Source organism: Muntiacus reevesi, chromosome 2 (genome assembly GCF_963930625.1).
Source record: "Muntiacus reevesi chromosome 2, mMunRee1.1, whole genome shotgun sequence".
Classification (NCBI taxonomy): domain Eukaryota; kingdom Metazoa; phylum Chordata; class Mammalia; order Artiodactyla; family Cervidae; genus Muntiacus; species Muntiacus reevesi.
The window spans coordinates 136,331,931-136,350,278 of record NC_089250.1 but is presented as its reverse complement, the minus strand read 5'-3'; the positions used below and the strand labels follow the sequence as shown (position 1 = coordinate 136,350,278).

The window sequence follows — 18,348 nt, the reverse complement described above, 5'->3', positions numbered from 1 at the left end:
AGGACTGATGCTGAAGCTCCAATACTTTGGCCACCTGATATGAAGAACTGACTCCTTGGAAAAGACCCTGATGCTGGGAAAGATTGAAGGCAGGAGGAGAAGGGGATGACAGAGGATGAGATTTTTGGATGGCATCACCGACTCAATGGACATGAGTTTGAGCAAGCTCTGGGAGTTGGTGATGCACAAGGAAGCCTGGCATGTTGCAGTCACATGAGTCACAAAAGAGTCCGATATGACTGAGCAACTAAACAACATCTCAGAAGCACAATATTGATCAAAGAAAGCAAATAGCAAGACAGCATGCGTATTTTCACATTTAGCAAAAAATAGCAAAATAATATATGTTTTCTATGTATGTATGTGTGTATATTTTTAAAAATCTGAAAGAATATTTGCCAGAAGTATGTAGTGGTCTTCGAGAGTGCAAAAAAGGCAGGAGGATTGGCAGTTTTTGCTTTTTCTGTAATATATTGTGTGTGTGTGTTTGAGAAGAATATATTCATATTTTTAATTATGTAATTAAGTATCCATTTAAAAATAGGTAAAGTGTATTCATTTCCCTTAAACAATGTTTATAGTATAGGACAGGGAATTGAGATAGTTTCAAATAATGTAAACTGATTAGATAATAAAAGCAGTATGGCGGAAATTCAGAAATGGCTAGTTTTGTGGGTTCTTGCTCATGGGTTGAATGCCCTTAACCTTGAAATATTTTATCCTACGTATGTTGGAGCCCTATGATAAATAGAAACACCTCCTTCAGAAATTCTTCCTCTTTCTTTGATATCATTTCACAACCCCATTTATCCTTTGCTAGCCCTTTCAAACACCTGTCCTCCTTTTGATTTTTGATCTCGTCTCTGCCCCATTGCTCCCAGCCAAGCTCCCGTTGTTCACGGGACTCATGGCAACTGATCAGTATAGAGCGTTGGAGCATTACTGGTGTGAACTTGAAAGTCACATATCTGGGTTCACATCCTGATTTCTGACCAGCTTTGTGACTTTGAATAGTTATATAACCATGATTAATTTTATCATGTGGTTCCAGAGCTGCTTTTTTTTTTTTTTCTAAATGCTCTCTTGGCTCCTTGCAACTTTGACTTTGTATCTCTAGGAGAGGAAATGTCTGGGGATAAGCCAGAAAGGTTTGGAAAGGGTCCTGGATTTCTCTCCCAAGAAAAATGCAAGTAAATGAAATAGGGCTGGTAGAGGCTTACCTGAGGCTGTCCTGGAGGGTAGATCAAACTTCCTCTTGAATTTAACTAGTTGTCAGTAGAACCAGGGTCATTGACCAAGGGCAAGTGAGGGTTAGGTTGCCTGTGTGGGAGAGTGGGATCAAAGAGTCCTCTCTGTGATTGTGTCAGGATTAGGTTGAGGTGGGTGTTTGTGGAGAAGATTTAAGGTGGAAGGAGTAGGAGGAAGTCAGGGAAGCAGTACAGGGAGTCCTGGTTCTGCCTTGTTACCTTGAGCCAGCTACTTCTGTCTCCAAGATTTAATTGCTTAATTTATAAAATGGGGTAAAAGCTACCTACCTCACAGAGTTGTGAGGGAAGACATTTAGCATTTTTAGAACAGTGTCAGGCACATATTAAGTACTTGGTAAGTGTGTTAACATTAAGTCAAGCTAGGGGGAGAGGGAAAGCAGGCCTCATGAACTGTATAGTGAGGGTGGGCTGCCTCTGTGTACATCTGATAACACCTGTCTATTCCAATATTAGTACAGATTTCAGTATTAGTACAACAGGGTACAGATACCTCGTTGTACTTTGCCATCTAGTACTGAAAACAGCCATGAAAAGAGATTTCTTTTCACTGCCATTTTGTAAATGTAGATGATCAAGGCTTAGACTTGTTCAGAATGACATGCCAGCAAGTGGCAGAGCCAGAATTTGAAAATCAGATGTCTGATTTCAAAGTCTGTTCTTTTAAAAACTAGGCCACCAACTGCTTCTCTCACCCACAATCAATTAGGAGACTACAAAGCTGACCCTTGTCAAAGTGACCCAGCTGGTTTATTTCTTGCTGCTGTCTGGTCTCTCCCCTCACTTTACTGTCCCATTTTAGTGATCAGATTCACGGGTATAAAGGCTTAACTTGAAGAGTCATCCAGTCTGGTGGCTCTCAAATCTAGCCAGTCATAAGAATCACCAGGACATTAATTTCTTTTTTTTTAAAAAAATGTTTATTTTTGATTGCTCTGTGTCTTTGTTGCTGTGCATGGGCTTTCTCTGGTTGTGGCGAGCAGGGGCCGTTCTTTGTTGTGGTGCCTGGGCTTCTCATTGCAATGGCTTCTCTTGTTGTGGGGCTCAGGTTCTAGGCACACAGGCTTCAGTAGTTGTACACTGAACTCAGTAGTTACGGCTCACAGTCTCTGGAGCGCAAGGTCAGTAGTTGTGGCGCTTGGGCTTAGTTGCTCCGTGGCATGTGAAATATTCCCGGACCAGGGATCAAGCCCATGTCCCCTGCATTGGCAGGCAGATTCTTATCCACTGTACCCACCAGCAAAGTCCTATTCATTTCTTTTTAAATTATAATTAAGATGCTTTTAGCCAGAGCCCAGGAACCTGCATTTTAACCATTCTACATGTGATTTTAACCATATGACAGGTTGGGAACAATTTTAGATACGTGAATCCTTCTCCAAATGTCTGCTGCAGTTTTCCTGACAGGCAGTCATCTAATATCTGATAGTCCTCTGACAGAAACTCACTGCCGCCTTGCCAGGAAGGTCATTTCATTGGTAATTGAATGCAATGCTATGCTTCCGTAGAACTTTCGTTTACCATCCCATATAGCTTAGATCAACTTCTTTGGACCTGTTTTTATACTTCTTAAGTATTGGTTTGGAGGTCAGATCCAGGTTTGAATCTTCTCTGAACCTTGCTTCCTTGTGTAAAATGAGTATGTTATCTACCTTGAAGGATCATATGAAGAATTAAATGGAAAAAAGAAAAAATACACTGTCCTGACTGGAAAGATTCTAAAATGCCTTCAAACAGCCATTTTTTAAAAATAGTTCCTTCACCTCATCAGCCTTTTTGGAAGTAGTCCCACATCTGCAGGGTTCTAGTTAGAAATGTGGATACATATGATAGAAGGCTCTTAGACACAATCTGGGATTGTCAGTGCCAGAAATAGTCTGTCCTTTTGACTACTCCTCAGCATACTTTTTTACTTCTTGCTTTGAGCAAAGAATATGATACTTTTTATTTTGGGTACAGATAAGCTTGCATTTCTGAAAATTAAGCTTTATTCTATAAATAATTGGAGTTTCCACTGATAACTTGAACCCAAAGCAAAACAAGTAATCAGCAGCAAGATTCTAAAGGCAAAAGAAGGGACCTTCTTAAATTATATAGGGACCAAAGTGGAGAACCAAAGAAAGTATTTCATGCCTCTTTCTTATCCATTAGTGCACAAGTAACTGCTGAGTGTTAAAAAGGAAAAAAAATGGAGTGTAGGCAGAGAAGGGTGGGAGGGCAACAGTAAAGAAAGAAATGTTGGTGGCTCAGTGGTAAAGAATCAGCTTGTCAATGCAGAAGACAGTGGTTTGATCCCTGATTTGGGAAGATCTCCACTAAGATCTACCTCTTAGTGGAGAAACCAAGCCCATACACCGCAACTGTTGAGCCTGTACTCTGGAGCCTGGGAGCTGCAACTACTGAGCTCACATGCCACAGCTATTGAAGCCCGAGTGCCCTAGAGTCTGTCCTTCTCAAGAGAAGTCACTACAATAAGCCCATGCACCACAACTAGAAAGTAGCCCCCACTCTCTGCAACTGTGCAGCTAGAGAAGAGCCCATGCAGCAGCAAAGACCTAGCACAGCCAAAAGTGAATAAGTAAATAAGATTATTAAAAAGCAAAGAAATGATGAGTGCTAGCTCTTTGACAGATACAATGTGAGTAAAATGAATACTTAACTTCTTTCACCCTATTCTTCCCAGATAAGATCCCATTTTGCCAATGAGAATACTGAAGACTTCAAGAATAAATGAAGACAAGCCTAATTGCTGGTTAAACAACAGGTCCAGATTTAAGACATGATTTTATAGAATGTGATTTGAAAAAGAATTATACACACACAAATATATGTCTTTTTTTTTTTTTTTTCTTGACTGCACTGCATGGCATGGGGGATCTTAGTTTCCCGGCCAGGGATTGAACCCATCCCTCCTGCATTGTAAGCACAGAGTCTTAACCACTGGACTGCTAGGGAAGCCCCTGTATGTTCTTTAAGACATAGATGTGACTTAGTTTTCATTGTACTGTTTACATTCCTTTGTTAAAACACCTGCCATACTCTTATTTTAACTGGTTATGTCTCCCTCTACTAGTTACTTGCAAACAGGGACTAGGTTATAACATTCATCTCTGAATCACCAGGGTCTGGCCCTCAGCTTGTCATTAAAGGTTTGTGAGAAAGAAATTTCTCTTTGTAGCATCTGAAAATATCTGTTCCCTGTACCTCATGTGTGAATTTAAAGACATCTGTACCCTTCTTCATGTGTGAGTTAAAAACAAGTATTGGATTGGAAGGGATATTATAAATAATCTAGTTCAATCCCCTCATTTGTATAAAGGAAGAAATTTCAGACACAGACTGGAGAGGTTAGATAATGATGTCCAGAAGCCCTTCGTTGATTGTAGTTGTTGAAGCACTTTTGCTTCTGGTTCTCAGTTTAGGGCTCTTCTTGGGTCCTTCAGCCAAATTTATTGCATTCATTCATTCAGTTACCCTCTGAGTTCCCACTTTATGCTCAGTGCTGAGGAAATGCCACCTTCCTTTCCACCTCCATGGGTAGGTATATGGCCACACTTTCTAGAAACCAGAAGGAAACAGCTCCCCAAGATTTTAAGACTTAAGCTGGAAAATGATGACTGTAGCTGAGGTTTTTACCTAGTGTATCCCTTTTTGCTCATCTAGGCAGTCATTTTGTTATTCTGTTGCTCAAAGGGGAGGATAAGTGATCATTTGCAAAGCTGGATAAACTCTTCAGGACCCTGAAAATAATCTCTCATTGCTGTAGTTTGATTTGGTGTGGTTGTTGAGGTTTATGACTGTATTGCTTTTCTTTAACAAAAGCAAACTAAATCTGTTCTATAGTATTAAGTTAGGCCATGAACCACACTTCCTTTTAGGCTCATACTACTAAAAATAATTTGTAGGTGATGGTCTCCCATGGGCTTAAATAAAACACAATAGAACAGTTTTTTTCTTCACTTAGTTTGTGTTAGCTCTCTGTTTTCAAAATGTTGTTGAATCTAACATCATGAAAACACACAACCTTGGGTTAAAGGTTTTTTCATGCATTGTTTTTCAAAAGGTAGTTTTAGTACTTTGGACACATTTTAATTTTTATAAAGTATATCTAATGTATGGAAAGAAAGTGAAGTCACTCAGTTGTGTTCGACTCTTTGCGACCCCATGGACTGTAGCCTACCAGGCTCCTCCCTCCATGGGATTCTCCAGGCAAGAGTACTGAAGTGGGTTGCCATTTCCTTTTCCAGGTGATATTCCCAACTCAGGGGTTGAACCCGGGTCTCCCGCAGACGCTTTAACCTCTGAGCCACCAGGGAAGCCCCAATGTATGGAACTTAGTAATAATTATTAAAGATGCCCAATTCAATTAATTACACTGAAACTATAGCCTCCTTTTGATTTTTCAGGGAAATGTTTCTGTTTGTAGACTGAGCTCTTAGTGTCTTTCTCTAGGGAAAAAAATTTCTATTTATTTGAATAGAATATTCATTTGATAGTAGAGGCCAAGTGTGAAGGGTAGAAGGCAAAGTCAATTCACTTGACTCTTCCTTGAATTTACTTTTTCAGTTCATTTGAGAGAAAATTGGTCTGAAGTAGTGGGGCATATACATTAAAGAATTATTAGGGAAAAGGGTACAATTTAATTAATTATGAAAACATATTAAACTTCATGTTGTCAAGTCATTATTCTTAATGAAAAGAATGACTGTGTATTATTAAAACTACCTGGAGTTTTGATTCATGTCATTAATCCATGGCAAGAAGCAAATGATATGGTTATTAATTTTATGAAGTAATTTTATGTATTATTTTGTTTTTATTTTTAGGACCGGAGTCGGCCCTATGACACTTTTAACTTGCACTCGTTGGAGAACTCCTTAATGGATATGATAAGGACTGATCATGAACCTCTGAAAGGTAAACACTACCCTCCCAGTGGCCCACCAATGAGTTTCGCTGATATAATGTGGAGGAATCATTTTGCAGGTTAGGAATATTCATATGTCCATTCCTTGCTTGGTGTTTTAAACAAAAATCAGCTTTTTATTAATTGTGTTTTTTTTTTTGTTGTTGTTTGTTTCTTTTTGTTTGCTTCTATAAAGCATTGTGGAATGTATTTAAAGTTGATTTTTTTTAAACCTGGGTTCAGCTACCTACCATAATCACGGTTGACTGCTTTAATCATAATGTCTGGCAGAAGCATGTGTTGGGTAGCTGAGGTCGTGGTTTATAGCATGAGACCAGAAGCCAAGTTTTCTGGGCTTTGTGTATTTGAAATCCTTGACCGAACCTGGATTAATTCATTTAAATCCAAGTCTACTGCAAGGAAGTAAGAGATTTAATCTCCAAAAGCTAAGTCAGAAAACTTTGTAGAAAAGGGTTTTATTAAAATACAATCACTTTCCTAGGGCAGGAAGTATCACTACACAGTCTTTAAGAGCAGGTAGTGACACTTTGCATTCTTTAAGGTTGAACACAGGGAAAATGTTTTGGGTAAAATATAAGGCATAAAGTTCCAAGGTCAGCAATATTAGGATTTCCTATTTTTAGAGCCCATGTTAATTCAGGAGAGGGGGTGATATTACATTCTTGATTACAGATAGTTCTTGTTATGGATTATAGGAGTTCTTGGGGGCATTATGATATTTTAAAATACTAAAATGAAATTTTTCTGTGGAAATAGCCATTGTACTTGGGTTAAGAGCCTAACTATCTGAAAACTGGAAGAGTTAGCCACAGGGACACTCATCTTACGTGAACCCTTATGTCCTCTAGAGTTGTGAGGAATGTGATCCCCTCTAGTTCTCTGCAGGCTCTTATATAGGATATGACTGGCTGGGAACGTGACAGTCATTTCCTCACGCCACACCAAATATCTATTTCATCATTTTCTTGTCACACTCATGATTTTCTGCTGCTTTCCTCAATTTCTAGTGAAAAGAAAGTAGTTAACAGGCTGTGAAGAAAATAAAAGATTTTGAGAAAAGCTATATTTTAAGGCCTTCAGAAGTAGGAAAAAAAACTGCCTCTCTTTTTGTCATTGTTATATTTAGTCACTGTTACCACATCTTTCTTCAGTAAAGATTAGGTACATGGTAATTTCACTTAGAAGTGAGAATGGTGTTAAAAAAAAAAAAAACAACCACATAATATTCACAGACTGTTTTGTGTTTTTAGTATCTTCTAAGGCTACATTTGTCGTCCTTCTATACCAGGAACAGCTGTAAGCCCATCCTATTATTCTAAAGAAGTCAGCCCTTGTTCTTTATGCATGTCTGTCTTATCTTGGTCTGTATTCTTCTAGCAGTAAAAGTTTATGAAAAGATGTTAGATTATGGTCTATAAAATAATTTTCTAGAGTTTTTGTGAATATTGATTAAGCAGGAGCTGTCATGCTCTGTTGAGAGTAGCACTGCTAAAGTGCGTGGAGGGTACCGTACTGTGGAACAGGGTAAATACCTTATTCCACTTTTGGTGCCCCCCCCCCTTTTTTAATTTTTAGTTGGAGAGTAATTGCTTTACAATGTTGTGTTGGTTTCTGCCATACATCATTGTGAATCAGTCATAACTATATATATATATATATATCCCCTCTCTCTTAAACCTCCCTCCCCCCGGCCCAAACCGTGGGGCCCTTTTTTCTTATCTGTCCAGGTACCTCTGCATAAATTTCTCCAGTACACTTGCAAATATGAGGTTTCATCTGTAAAAGGCTTTTGAATTGTACTTTAAGATATAGTGTGACCTGAGAAGCTGGAAGGCATTTAATATGTGCATTTTTACAGTCTCAATATGGTTACAACTTCACAATTCATACCACTCACAGTGATTTCCTATGAATGAACTACTTCGCATGGTCCGTTACATCACCATGTTATTGTCCCCTAGTTAGGGTGTTTGAACTTCCTGCTTCTGTTTTCCAACTGGGAGACTTTTACATATGGTTATAGCACCATGTGTTTGATCCTTATTACTTTTAAAAACATAATCATGATGCCAGCATTTTAAGGGAAAGATTTTCAGTAATTTTTTACTTTAAAAATGGAGCACATTATAATAACGAAAAGATAATTTAAAAAATAAAAGAAACATTGTGATGGTGTATCTTTTTTCCCCCTGCATAATAAACACTATTTTTATCTGGCCTTTATAATTTATTGATAGACCTTAACTTTGGACTGTTAGGTTGCTTCTAGCTTTTTCTCCATTATAGGTAATGCTGCCATGAATGAGTTCTTACACGTAGCGTTTTTTAAAGGTAAATTCATAGAGAGGATCTCTGGGTCAAAAGATGGAAATATCTATGTGAATCAAGCTTTAAGAGAAAGGTGATAGGCTAGGGTACCTATCATGTGGCTTCTGTATGAGTCTGTCCAAAAACACTGCTCCTTATCTATCCTTTTCTTCCTCCTGCCGTTAATATCCTCTTTTACTTGAAGACTATTTTGAGGCTCTCTAAATTCAAGTTAGAGAGTCAGTTGGTTTTTTTGTGTGCTTATTTGTTTTGGTATTTTGCTCTGGATCTCGGTTTTCTTTAGGAAAAAATACATTCTCATTGTAAGAAATTCAAATGGTATGTAAAAAGACAAAAGAAAAGTGAAAAAAATACCTGAAACTTACTACCTAGAGATAACAAAGATTATTATTTTTATTAACATTTTTCCAGATATTTTATATTCTCTCTATAGGGTATGAAATTTCAACTCAGCCTTTCTGACTTTGCAGTCATTCAAACCTGGGTTTGAATTCTGGTTTTGCCTTTCGTTGGCTATTGATCTACATAGATTAGTTAGCCTCTTCAAAGCCTTAGTGTTTTCATCATTAAAATAAAGCACCTAGTTCATAAAGTGAAGGTGAGATAAAGACCGCAGCAGTGGTAGTGGTGTGCCTCTGCCTGACTTAGGTAATAAAGTAAATCTTTTTGTCCCCACAGTATTTACTCCTTCCAGCTAGGCTGCAGCTAAATATTGAAGGCTTTTAAATGCAAGCTGTCAAAATTGTGACTTTGCCATAGATACAAGTAGTGATTACTGAAGGATAAGCATTCTGTCATTATAAAAAACTACCTAAGGGAGAAAGAAAAACAATCCTCCTAAGTTTTATTGGCTTTCCAAAATTTTTTATCTGAATAGTGCAAAAAAAATAATTAGATACGATATTACATTCCTGCAAAATGAAGGTACTTCATGATGTACATAAAGTGAACATGAGGAAAATAAGTTCACAGTGATATTTCATTGTATGAATGTTTTCAGTAAGAAATCCTTTTATTCAACTTTTCTCTTGAATCGGGGTGGGGGGGGAAGGATGAGTGAGGCCTTAGTAGGAAGAGTTGTCCTCTGTCCTCTTTTCTAGTGGACATAGGGAATGCTAACTCTTCTCCTGACTATGAGAATTAGGGGGATTTCTGGCATCAAGAGAGTTAGGATTAGAGGTAAGGGAATGGTTCATCCCTGTACCCTCCTGAGTTGCTACCAATGATGAAGCTTTACCTCGCATCCCATTTAGCCTGCATGTTATGACAGAGGAGTAAGCTTGGCTGGCTATTTGGGGGTAGTGCCTGATGAAACATTTAGCATTACACAGCCTTACAGAAAATTGGCTCCATTTCTGAAATGTTGAGGTCACCTTGTTTTAGAAAAAGTGCTCCTTCATTATGTTTAGTTGATTCAGAAAAGTATACGGTCTCTTTATTTACTTGAATTACTGCTCCAGTTCTGTTTTTGTACTACCTCCCTTTGGCCCATATCAGTCCGTCTTGTATAAAAGTTAGCTGATCGCAGAAACTGTTAGGGCACAGGTTCTGTGTTAGCAAGAAGTGATTGTTTTTGTTCTACACAAAAGGGAAGACAATACATAGAAGTTGAGTGATTTTTTTTTTTTAAGTAGGTAACTCCCATTAATTTGTCCAGTGACCCTTTTAGTATATCACTATAATCACCTGAGAGTAAGAAAAAGATTAAGGGTACTTAATCCTGGATATACCTCTGGAAATTTCTGGCTTTAATTGTGCTAGAGTACAGCCTTAAATGAGGAAATGTAGGCACAAAGAAATTGATAACATACCAAAAATTATTCACTGCTGGTATGCAAAGAAACTAGGATTTGACCTCAGGTTGAACCTCATTTCTTTTGCTTTGTGGTTCTTTGAAACATATTTTAAATGGTATAGTACCATACTTTTATAATTTTCCCTTAAAAGGGATTTGAAGCACCATTTTATTGTATTCTTACCTAATGTATTATTTTATCTTATAGATAGTTTTTTTTGAGACATTGTCTCTAAAACTTTATTGGGAAAATTGGTAGGAAATAGAATCCAGTAGAATGTGCATTGTCTTATGTTTTCTAGAACACAGCACTCACATTCTATTATATAAAGGTCTCGAAAGGACTTGACTTTTTAGAACATATGGGAATGATTAGAGAAAGATACAGCAGTTGTTCCCTATCTCCTAATGGTATTGCAGAAGTGAAGAGGTGACTTTCATAATCAATTATTAATTAACAAAAATTCCAGTTTTTACTTTGGACTTATATAAGTATAGGTTTAGTTTGACTCTGAAACTTTAAATAACAGTAGAGACAGTTTTTTATAACTAGTGTCTTAAACATGAATGTGAATTGAGCTTATGAGACTGTGATTTTTACAGTCTGAATAACTGTATGTAACCCTATTCTCCAACCTTGCCCCCTTCCTCTCCCACCCCCATTTATCAGGCCTTATGCAGTGGGGAAAGTGGGACACAGTCTCAGATTTCCACAGCATCATTTAACTCAGTAAAACCAAGTATGCCTTCCAGTTTTCGAAACCTTATATTTTACACTATACTTAAAAGATAGCTAGCTGACAAGAACAATTTAAAAATAGCAGACCATGGACAGGTGACAAAATGTCACGCTGGCAGCACCAGACTGCATTAACAAAAATCACCAGATGTCACACACTTGATTCTATTTTCACAGCTGATTAAACAGCAGTATTTGTTGGACAAAAGGAAGAAAAAAGAAATGGCCTCATCTGAGTTTGGAGTCAGTTTTTCTTTTGCTTTTGATATTTTCTCTCTCCTTCAAAATCCAAAATAACCATAAAGCTTAAGGCATGCAATATATTAAATTTAAAAAATATTATAAAATAAACCTCATTTTAGATAATAAACCTTTACACATATATACTCCTAAACTGGCAGACTATAAATCAAAATGCTAACAGAGCTCGTCTTTAGTTGATGATGTTTTTTTCACTTTTCTGTATTGTCTCATTTTCTCCAGTGAAAATGTATTGTATTTTATAATGTAGACATTAATTTTTGAAGAGTAGAGAAAGTAGCTTAAAGAAGCCATAAGCGGTTTACTAAAAAGGATTTGCATATTGTTGGGAAAAACTAGATTACATTTAAGTAATTGATCATGATGGATTTGACACTGAACTCGAGTTTCTCATAAAATCTCTAGTGGATGATCTTGATCTAGAGATCATTAAAGTGACCTCGAATTGGCCAACAGTAGTAGGAAGGATACCAGAAAGGGCAAAAATTTTCTTCTTTTCAGCAAGTAGTGATGCTTTCATTTACAAAACATTGCCTAAGGCTCTTGTTTTGCTGCGTCTTTAGAAAGACTGAATTGGAAGTAATCAGTGTAGAGGATGATAATTAGAATCGAACTACAGATTTTCCTTTCAGCTTCATCTTTCCAGGCTGAAAAGTTTAAAGACCTGATGGAAAGAGTATAAAAAGGATCCAACTTCTGGAGGACTACAGAGAGGGGTGTTCCTTAATGTTAGGGAACATAAAGAGTCCCAGAAACATAAAAACTATTATCTGATGTAGTAGTAATAAACTACACAATTCTTTACCATAAATGATTGTAGCACAGGAAATAGAAGTTGAATGAGCTAAATCTGGGCTTGCTTGGTTTTCTTGATAGCCCTTTATAGTTATGAAAACATTTAGAGAACATCCTTGCTTTATGGGAACAACACCAATATCTGAATATTCCTAGGTCAGAGATTGAGAGACCCTCTCAATGCGCCCTTTTCTTAAATTCTGATTGGCAGTGATTATATTTTTTAGAGCAGATTTTTCAGTGACTGGTTGTTTGTTAAGTTTGAATACCTCAGAATATGATAAGTAAATCGTATCCACCTCCTTTTCCCCAAATAATTAATACATCTTCCACTCTTAAACCCCTCAGGCTATTAGTTGAAACATTTGATTCAGACTTGACATCTTATAGGCCAGAGAGTAAATATTTTAGGCCTGTGGGCCATATGGTTTCTGTTGCACATTATTCTTTGTTTTTTAACTTTTGTGTTTGTTTTTACAACTCTTTAAAAATATATAAATGATTCTTTGCTTGACGGCATACAGCATACAAAAACAAGCATCTAGCCCCCTGTTACTGTAAGAACAAAGGTCTGGACATAAGTATTATGTCAAAGGTCATCTAACTAGTTAGTGATAGGGGCAGCACAGGAACCCTAAATTTTTGGCCAGTAATTGTTCCCCACTATATCTGTTATGTAAATTTACATCTTTCTTCTGCTCGCCATTCTGATCATTATGTTGCATTTTGAGCCGCTTTGAAATGTTTGTCTTTGGATTCTCTCTAAGCTTCAAGTTTATATCCTACTTTGAATTCATTATTTTGCTGCTTGAATTTGAAGGGCAGTATAAATTGTTTAAATAAAATGTGTAATCCAGGGAGTTGGCATGTTTAAATTGGAATGCGGGAGATGCATTAAAATTTCCTATTACAATGGAAGCTTCTTTTTTGTTTTGGTTTATTTTATTTGTTGTTATTGAGAGTTTGGCTTTGTTTTAAGATTTTTCATGTGTGTGTTTTATGACTTGATTTAAAACTGTTGTAACTGCTGTGGGCTTTGATAGCATTGTTTTTAGCTTAATCTGTTTTAGTTTTTGTAATGTTCATATTGTGCAATATATTTGTGATTATATTTAAGCATTCTTTTCTTTGTGCTTAAAACAGAATTGTTTTATGTTTTAGGACGCATGGGAATAAATTTCCATCATCCGGGAACAGATAATATTATGGCACTTAACAGTAAGTCTCCATATGAAATATTCTGTAAAATTAGCAATCGACAGCATGTAATTTCCACTTTCTCAGTTGTTCATTACATTTCAGCCTGCCACTGACTGCAGTGAAGACCATTATTTTATATCAGTGGCTTTCAGAGTGTGTTCTCAAAGTGTGATCCGTGGACCATCAGCATCAGCATCATTTGGCAACTTAGTAAATATGCTAAATCTCAGTCCCCACTACAGATCTTCAAAATCAGAAACTTTAAGGATGAGGCCCAGAAATCTTTGTATTACTAAGTTTTGTAGGTGGTTCTGATGCAGGCTAAAGTTTGAGAAGTGCTACTGTATACAAGGGACTGAAAAATTACCATCCTGGGAGCCATATCTGGCCCCCTGCCTGTTTTTGTAAATGGTTTTGTTGAAACAGCCACACCCATTCATTTATGGATTGTCTATGGCTACTATTGTTCAGGGCTTCGTTGGTGGCTCAGATGGTAAAGAATCCGCCTGCAACACAGGAGACCTGGGTTCGATCCCTGGGTTGGGAAGATCCCCTGGAGAAGGGCATGGCAACCCACTCCAGTATCCTTGCCTAGAGAATCCCCATGGACAAAGGAGCCTGGCGGACTACAGTCCATGGGGTCGCAAAGAGTCAGACATGACTGAGTGACCTTCACTGACTATTGTTCTACAATGGCAGAACCAAAAAAACCCTAAACTGTTTATTGTCTGGCCCGTTACAGAGAACTTTGCTGACCTCGCTGCATACTGTTGCACTGGGGGAAGGAAGGAGGGCAGGATGAAGGCGGGAGATGAAAGGAGAGAGGGACTGGGCTAGAGAGTATGAATACAGAGATCAACTTGTTGTAACTCAGAATCTTCTCATTGTGGTAGATAGCCAACAGGTGCTGAATTCAAACTGGACATCAGGAGTCCCCTGTTAGTGGAATTTGCGTAGGAATGTGTCACTAGCTTTGCTGCTTAGTGATAGATTTGTCAGTATAGTTGTTGGATTGAGCTCTGGAACATCAGAGCCTCATTAGCCAGAAAGTCGTATTAAAACTGCAAGAAATGCTTGGGTGGCATCAACTCTCCTTCCTAGTGTCTATGGACCTAATAGCTTTTCAGAAGAACAGTTCCTAAATGGAAACTGTCCCTTGTCTAAAGGACAATACAAGCCATTGAATCCCTCAGGATATAAGTTTTCTTTTCCATCAAATGAGTGATATCAGGTTGTCCCTTCTCTTCCTCCCTGACATACAAGCTGACTCTCAGTACACATGGAAGACATACTGGGTCAATCTACTGTTGTCTGCAACATTACCTCTTTTCTTCTTGCTTGAGTAAGGATGGTGAAATGCCATTGGTGTTCCCTATAGCATATTTAGGTTATCTCTAAAATATATATTTCATATTTCTCTTGGTTCTGACATGTAGCCTGCCTTCCAAGGAGTTCTGCTGAGAACCACTGGCATTATTTGATAAGGCGGGTCCTAATTCGGTTCATGTGTTTGTTCTAAATGCTACTACCTCCTCTTTTTGGGGATCTTGAAAACAATGAAAATTCCAGACTATCCACCTTTATTTTTTAATTTCTAGAAGAAAGGTCACTTTATAGTTAGATTCTGCTACCTCTAACTTTCTTCCTAGAAGTAGGTATTTTAGGGTGAGGATTAATAAACATGCCTAGCTTGCCGAGCTACAGAAATTTTGTGAACCTTTGTGAGAACACTTCAGTTAGACGATGGGATTTAGAATTGAATGTAAAGGGAAAGAACAACATGATAGTGTATCTGCTTGAAGGAATACGTGTGTATTTTAGAAAAGACCTAATTTGCCATGGTATAAGTCTTCTTCTGCAAGAGGGAGAGGCTGTAATTTATGATTTTCTGTGTAAAAAATGAAGCTAAAAGACACTTTTCTTTTTAAAAGGTTTTGATTCTCTTTGATTTGATTCTCTTTAATCTCTGCTTTTAAACAAGAGATTTCATTTCTGTTCTTTCCACTTTGTAAATGTTGTTTAAATCCCCCATTTAGCCTTGAAATTTCCTCGTCTCTAAGAGAAAGAGACTGAATTAGGTCATCTTAATGATTGCTTTCAGAATGAAGATTCTGTGATGCTGTAATATTTTTTAAAGTACCAAAAGGGTCATTTTGTCAATATCTGTATCAAATGTTGATGAATTATGCATATTTACAACATTATGGCAGATACCAGGGCACATCCATCTTCAAATGACTGTGAGTACTGCCCTGTAGGCTCCTGAGAGTAAACCATAAAAACAACCTGGGTTTGACATTTCTTTACTTACTGTCAGTTTGCTTTCAAAGTTGACTTCAATTTGAAATGATAAGAATAAACAAAATATTCTCCTTGGTAGATACTTATGAGGTCTACAGGTTTTGGCATATTGATATTGACAAACCTTTTTTTCCCCTTGTATAGTTGGACCCAGCCCACCTGGTAACTTGTATATAACATGCACAAACACACGTGTGTATTTTTTGTCTTTTTGTCTTCCCTTTTATGCCTAAAATTTGTCAGCCTGGCAGTTACTGTCCTGTGACTGATCTGTACTTATTGTCCCTCAACCTTCATGTAGATGAGGTCACAAATCACATTGAGACGAGGTCACAGATCAGTAAATCTTTATTAATTCAGAATTTGTGTTTATTCAAAGAGGCTGGGTTGAAGTTGAACTTTATTTTCAGGCCAGAAGGGACTGGCTGAGAAAATTAAAGAGAGTTTAGTCAATGGTTAAATTTTTTAAAAAAGGAAATGTGAGTCGGTTGTAGTTTTTTTTATTACCCCTTTTTGCTATGCAAAATTGATGCTTCCCAGCTCTGTTCGTAACACTGCCGTGTGCTATATCTTCAGAAAATCTCCCATTCTTTTACTTTCTTGATCTTGCTCAAACCCAACACTCTCCTGAAGGCACCATGTTGTCATGTTTCCTGACTTGAGGCAACAGAGAGAGGCGTCCTGGTGAGCATTTTCATATCTCATTTCCACTCCCCAGCTTTGACTAGGCCAGGTTCCCATTTTGGGGTATTCCTAGTGCATGTCTTCCAGCTGTACCTTCCTCTCAGAATCACCACTGCCAATGTCGTCTAGAAGCCAGAAAATGGAGCTTGGGAGAAGAGGGTAGCTATAGAAAACAGTAAACCAGTAGACATTTAGAGTGTGGAAAGACTGGCAGTATTTGTGGAATGCCAGAGAGTCTCCTGATTTTTCCTATTCAAGGCTATGAATCGGGACTTCCCTGGTGGTCTGGTGGTTAAGAATCCACCTCATAATGCAGGGGATGCAGGTTCGAACCCTGGTCAGGGAACCAAGATCCCACGTGATGCAGGGTAACTGAGTCCATGCCCATGTGACACAACTAGAGAGCCTGTGTGTCACAACCAAGACCCAGTGCAGCCAAGAAAATAAGTAAACAAATGTTAAAACAAATAAACAGACAATGAATCTAGTAAGAATTAGCCGACCAACCACTGGGAGGAAACTTAAGAGACACATCTACATTTTAGCTGGTCCCCAAAATGATAGTCCTCAAAATCAGAGAACTACAGAAGCAGAGATGGGAAGATTCTGATCCCTTGGTAAGTTCTGCCACTTGTCTGGTATTTCCAAGATGTAGTTTGTTTTGAAACAGTGTGCCCCTGCCTTTTAAGCTGTTCGTGTATTTTTTTTCTTAGTTTTTTAATAATTCTCTCTTTTCATCCTCTTTACCCTTACACCAAAAACACTGTAAGTTTGCATAATGTAGTTTTATTTTTCCTTCTTTAGAAGGAAGGAGACTACTGAGAGTGCTTCCAGCTATATATGTTGTAGTTTTATCAGCCATATTTTTTTCTAACACTTAACCTAAGCTTGTGTGTTTTCTTTGGTGTGTGTGTGTGTGTGTGTGTGTGTGTGTGATTACACTCTAGGTATAGAGTTGAGTTTAGCAGTTGTGGATTTATAGGGGATTGATACCTGCCTTGGTGCTTTTTCCTGTTACGATGATCCTCAGTAAAGGATATTGGTACCTTCATTATCAGTCAAATGAACCAAAGTTATGGTCAAATTAATGTTCAAAACCAGAATGCCTGGTGCTGTGATTTACTCTAGGAAAGTCACTGCAGATCACTGCCAAGTATATCCACTTTGTTCCTTTTGACTGGTCAGCTGCTTTTCTTTCAGGTAGAAAACCAGCTTGGAAAAACAGTGAAATACCAGAAGATGCCAGATGAGTACATTAGAAATGGGAAATAGTATGGCTTGGTGGTGGTTTAGTCAGTCAGTCATGTCTGACTCTTGAGACCCCATGGACTGTAGCCTGCCAGGCTCCCCTGTCCATGGGATTCTCCAGGCAAGAATACTGGAATGAGTTGCCCCTTCCTTCTCCATAGTATGGCTTAAGGGACAGTGTCACTCAGCTTCAGGGAGATACCTTCCAAGCAGGCTAGGAGGCTTGTGAAACATGGAGATGGAGCAATAAATTAGCATAGTCAAGAAAAGGATTGTCTAGAATCACATCTGGTCCCACCTTCTATAAGCTATGTGACTTTGGGGCCACATTCTTACCTTCTCTGCCTCTGGTTTCTTCACCTGTAAAATGGAGATAGTGATCACTAGAGTGGCTGTATATAAATCTTTTAAAGTTTAGTGTAGCCGCCTTGTAGATAATGCTCTGGTGAACTGCTGTTGTGATTGCTTGCATCAGCTTTATGGCTGCCTTTTAGGATTTTCTTTTCTTTGCATGTTAGACTTCCAAAACACATTGGCTGTACTTAGATAGATGTTTTCCTAATGGAATTTAAGGCAGCATGCCTACAAGTCACTCACAGGCTGGAGTGTCTGTCCTTGGGTGTACTACATCTCTTTTTGTGTGAAGTTTTTTTCTACGTGAAATGCTACCTGCCTCTGTCCCCTGAGCGAAACAAGCACCTTCCTTGGGGCTTAGAGTTGCTATATCTTTCATGATGTTTGGCACTTTCAAAGGTGCTGTACAGTGATATTGGCAATGTAAAATGGGAGAGCTATTTTAGACAGC

General features: G+C 38.0%; 1 protein-coding gene across 6 annotated transcripts in view; it reads left to right on the top strand.

Moving 5' to 3' along the window:
- Positions 1 to 18,348, top strand: part of CPEB3 (cytoplasmic polyadenylation element binding protein 3) — a 194,286-nt gene that overhangs the window by 75,100 nt on the left and 100,838 nt on the right. For 5 of the 6 annotated variants that reach the window (XM_065922913.1, XM_065922910.1, XM_065922912.1 and 2 more), the window contains exons 3-4: positions 6,092 to 6,251; positions 13,272 to 13,328. In XM_065922913.1, coding sequence (XP_065778985.1) covers positions 6,092 to 6,251; positions 13,272 to 13,328 — 217 coding nt within the window. The remainder of the gene's footprint in view (positions 1 to 6,091; positions 6,252 to 13,271; positions 13,329 to 18,348) is intronic. The other variant, XM_065922914.1, reaches the window with a different exon arrangement.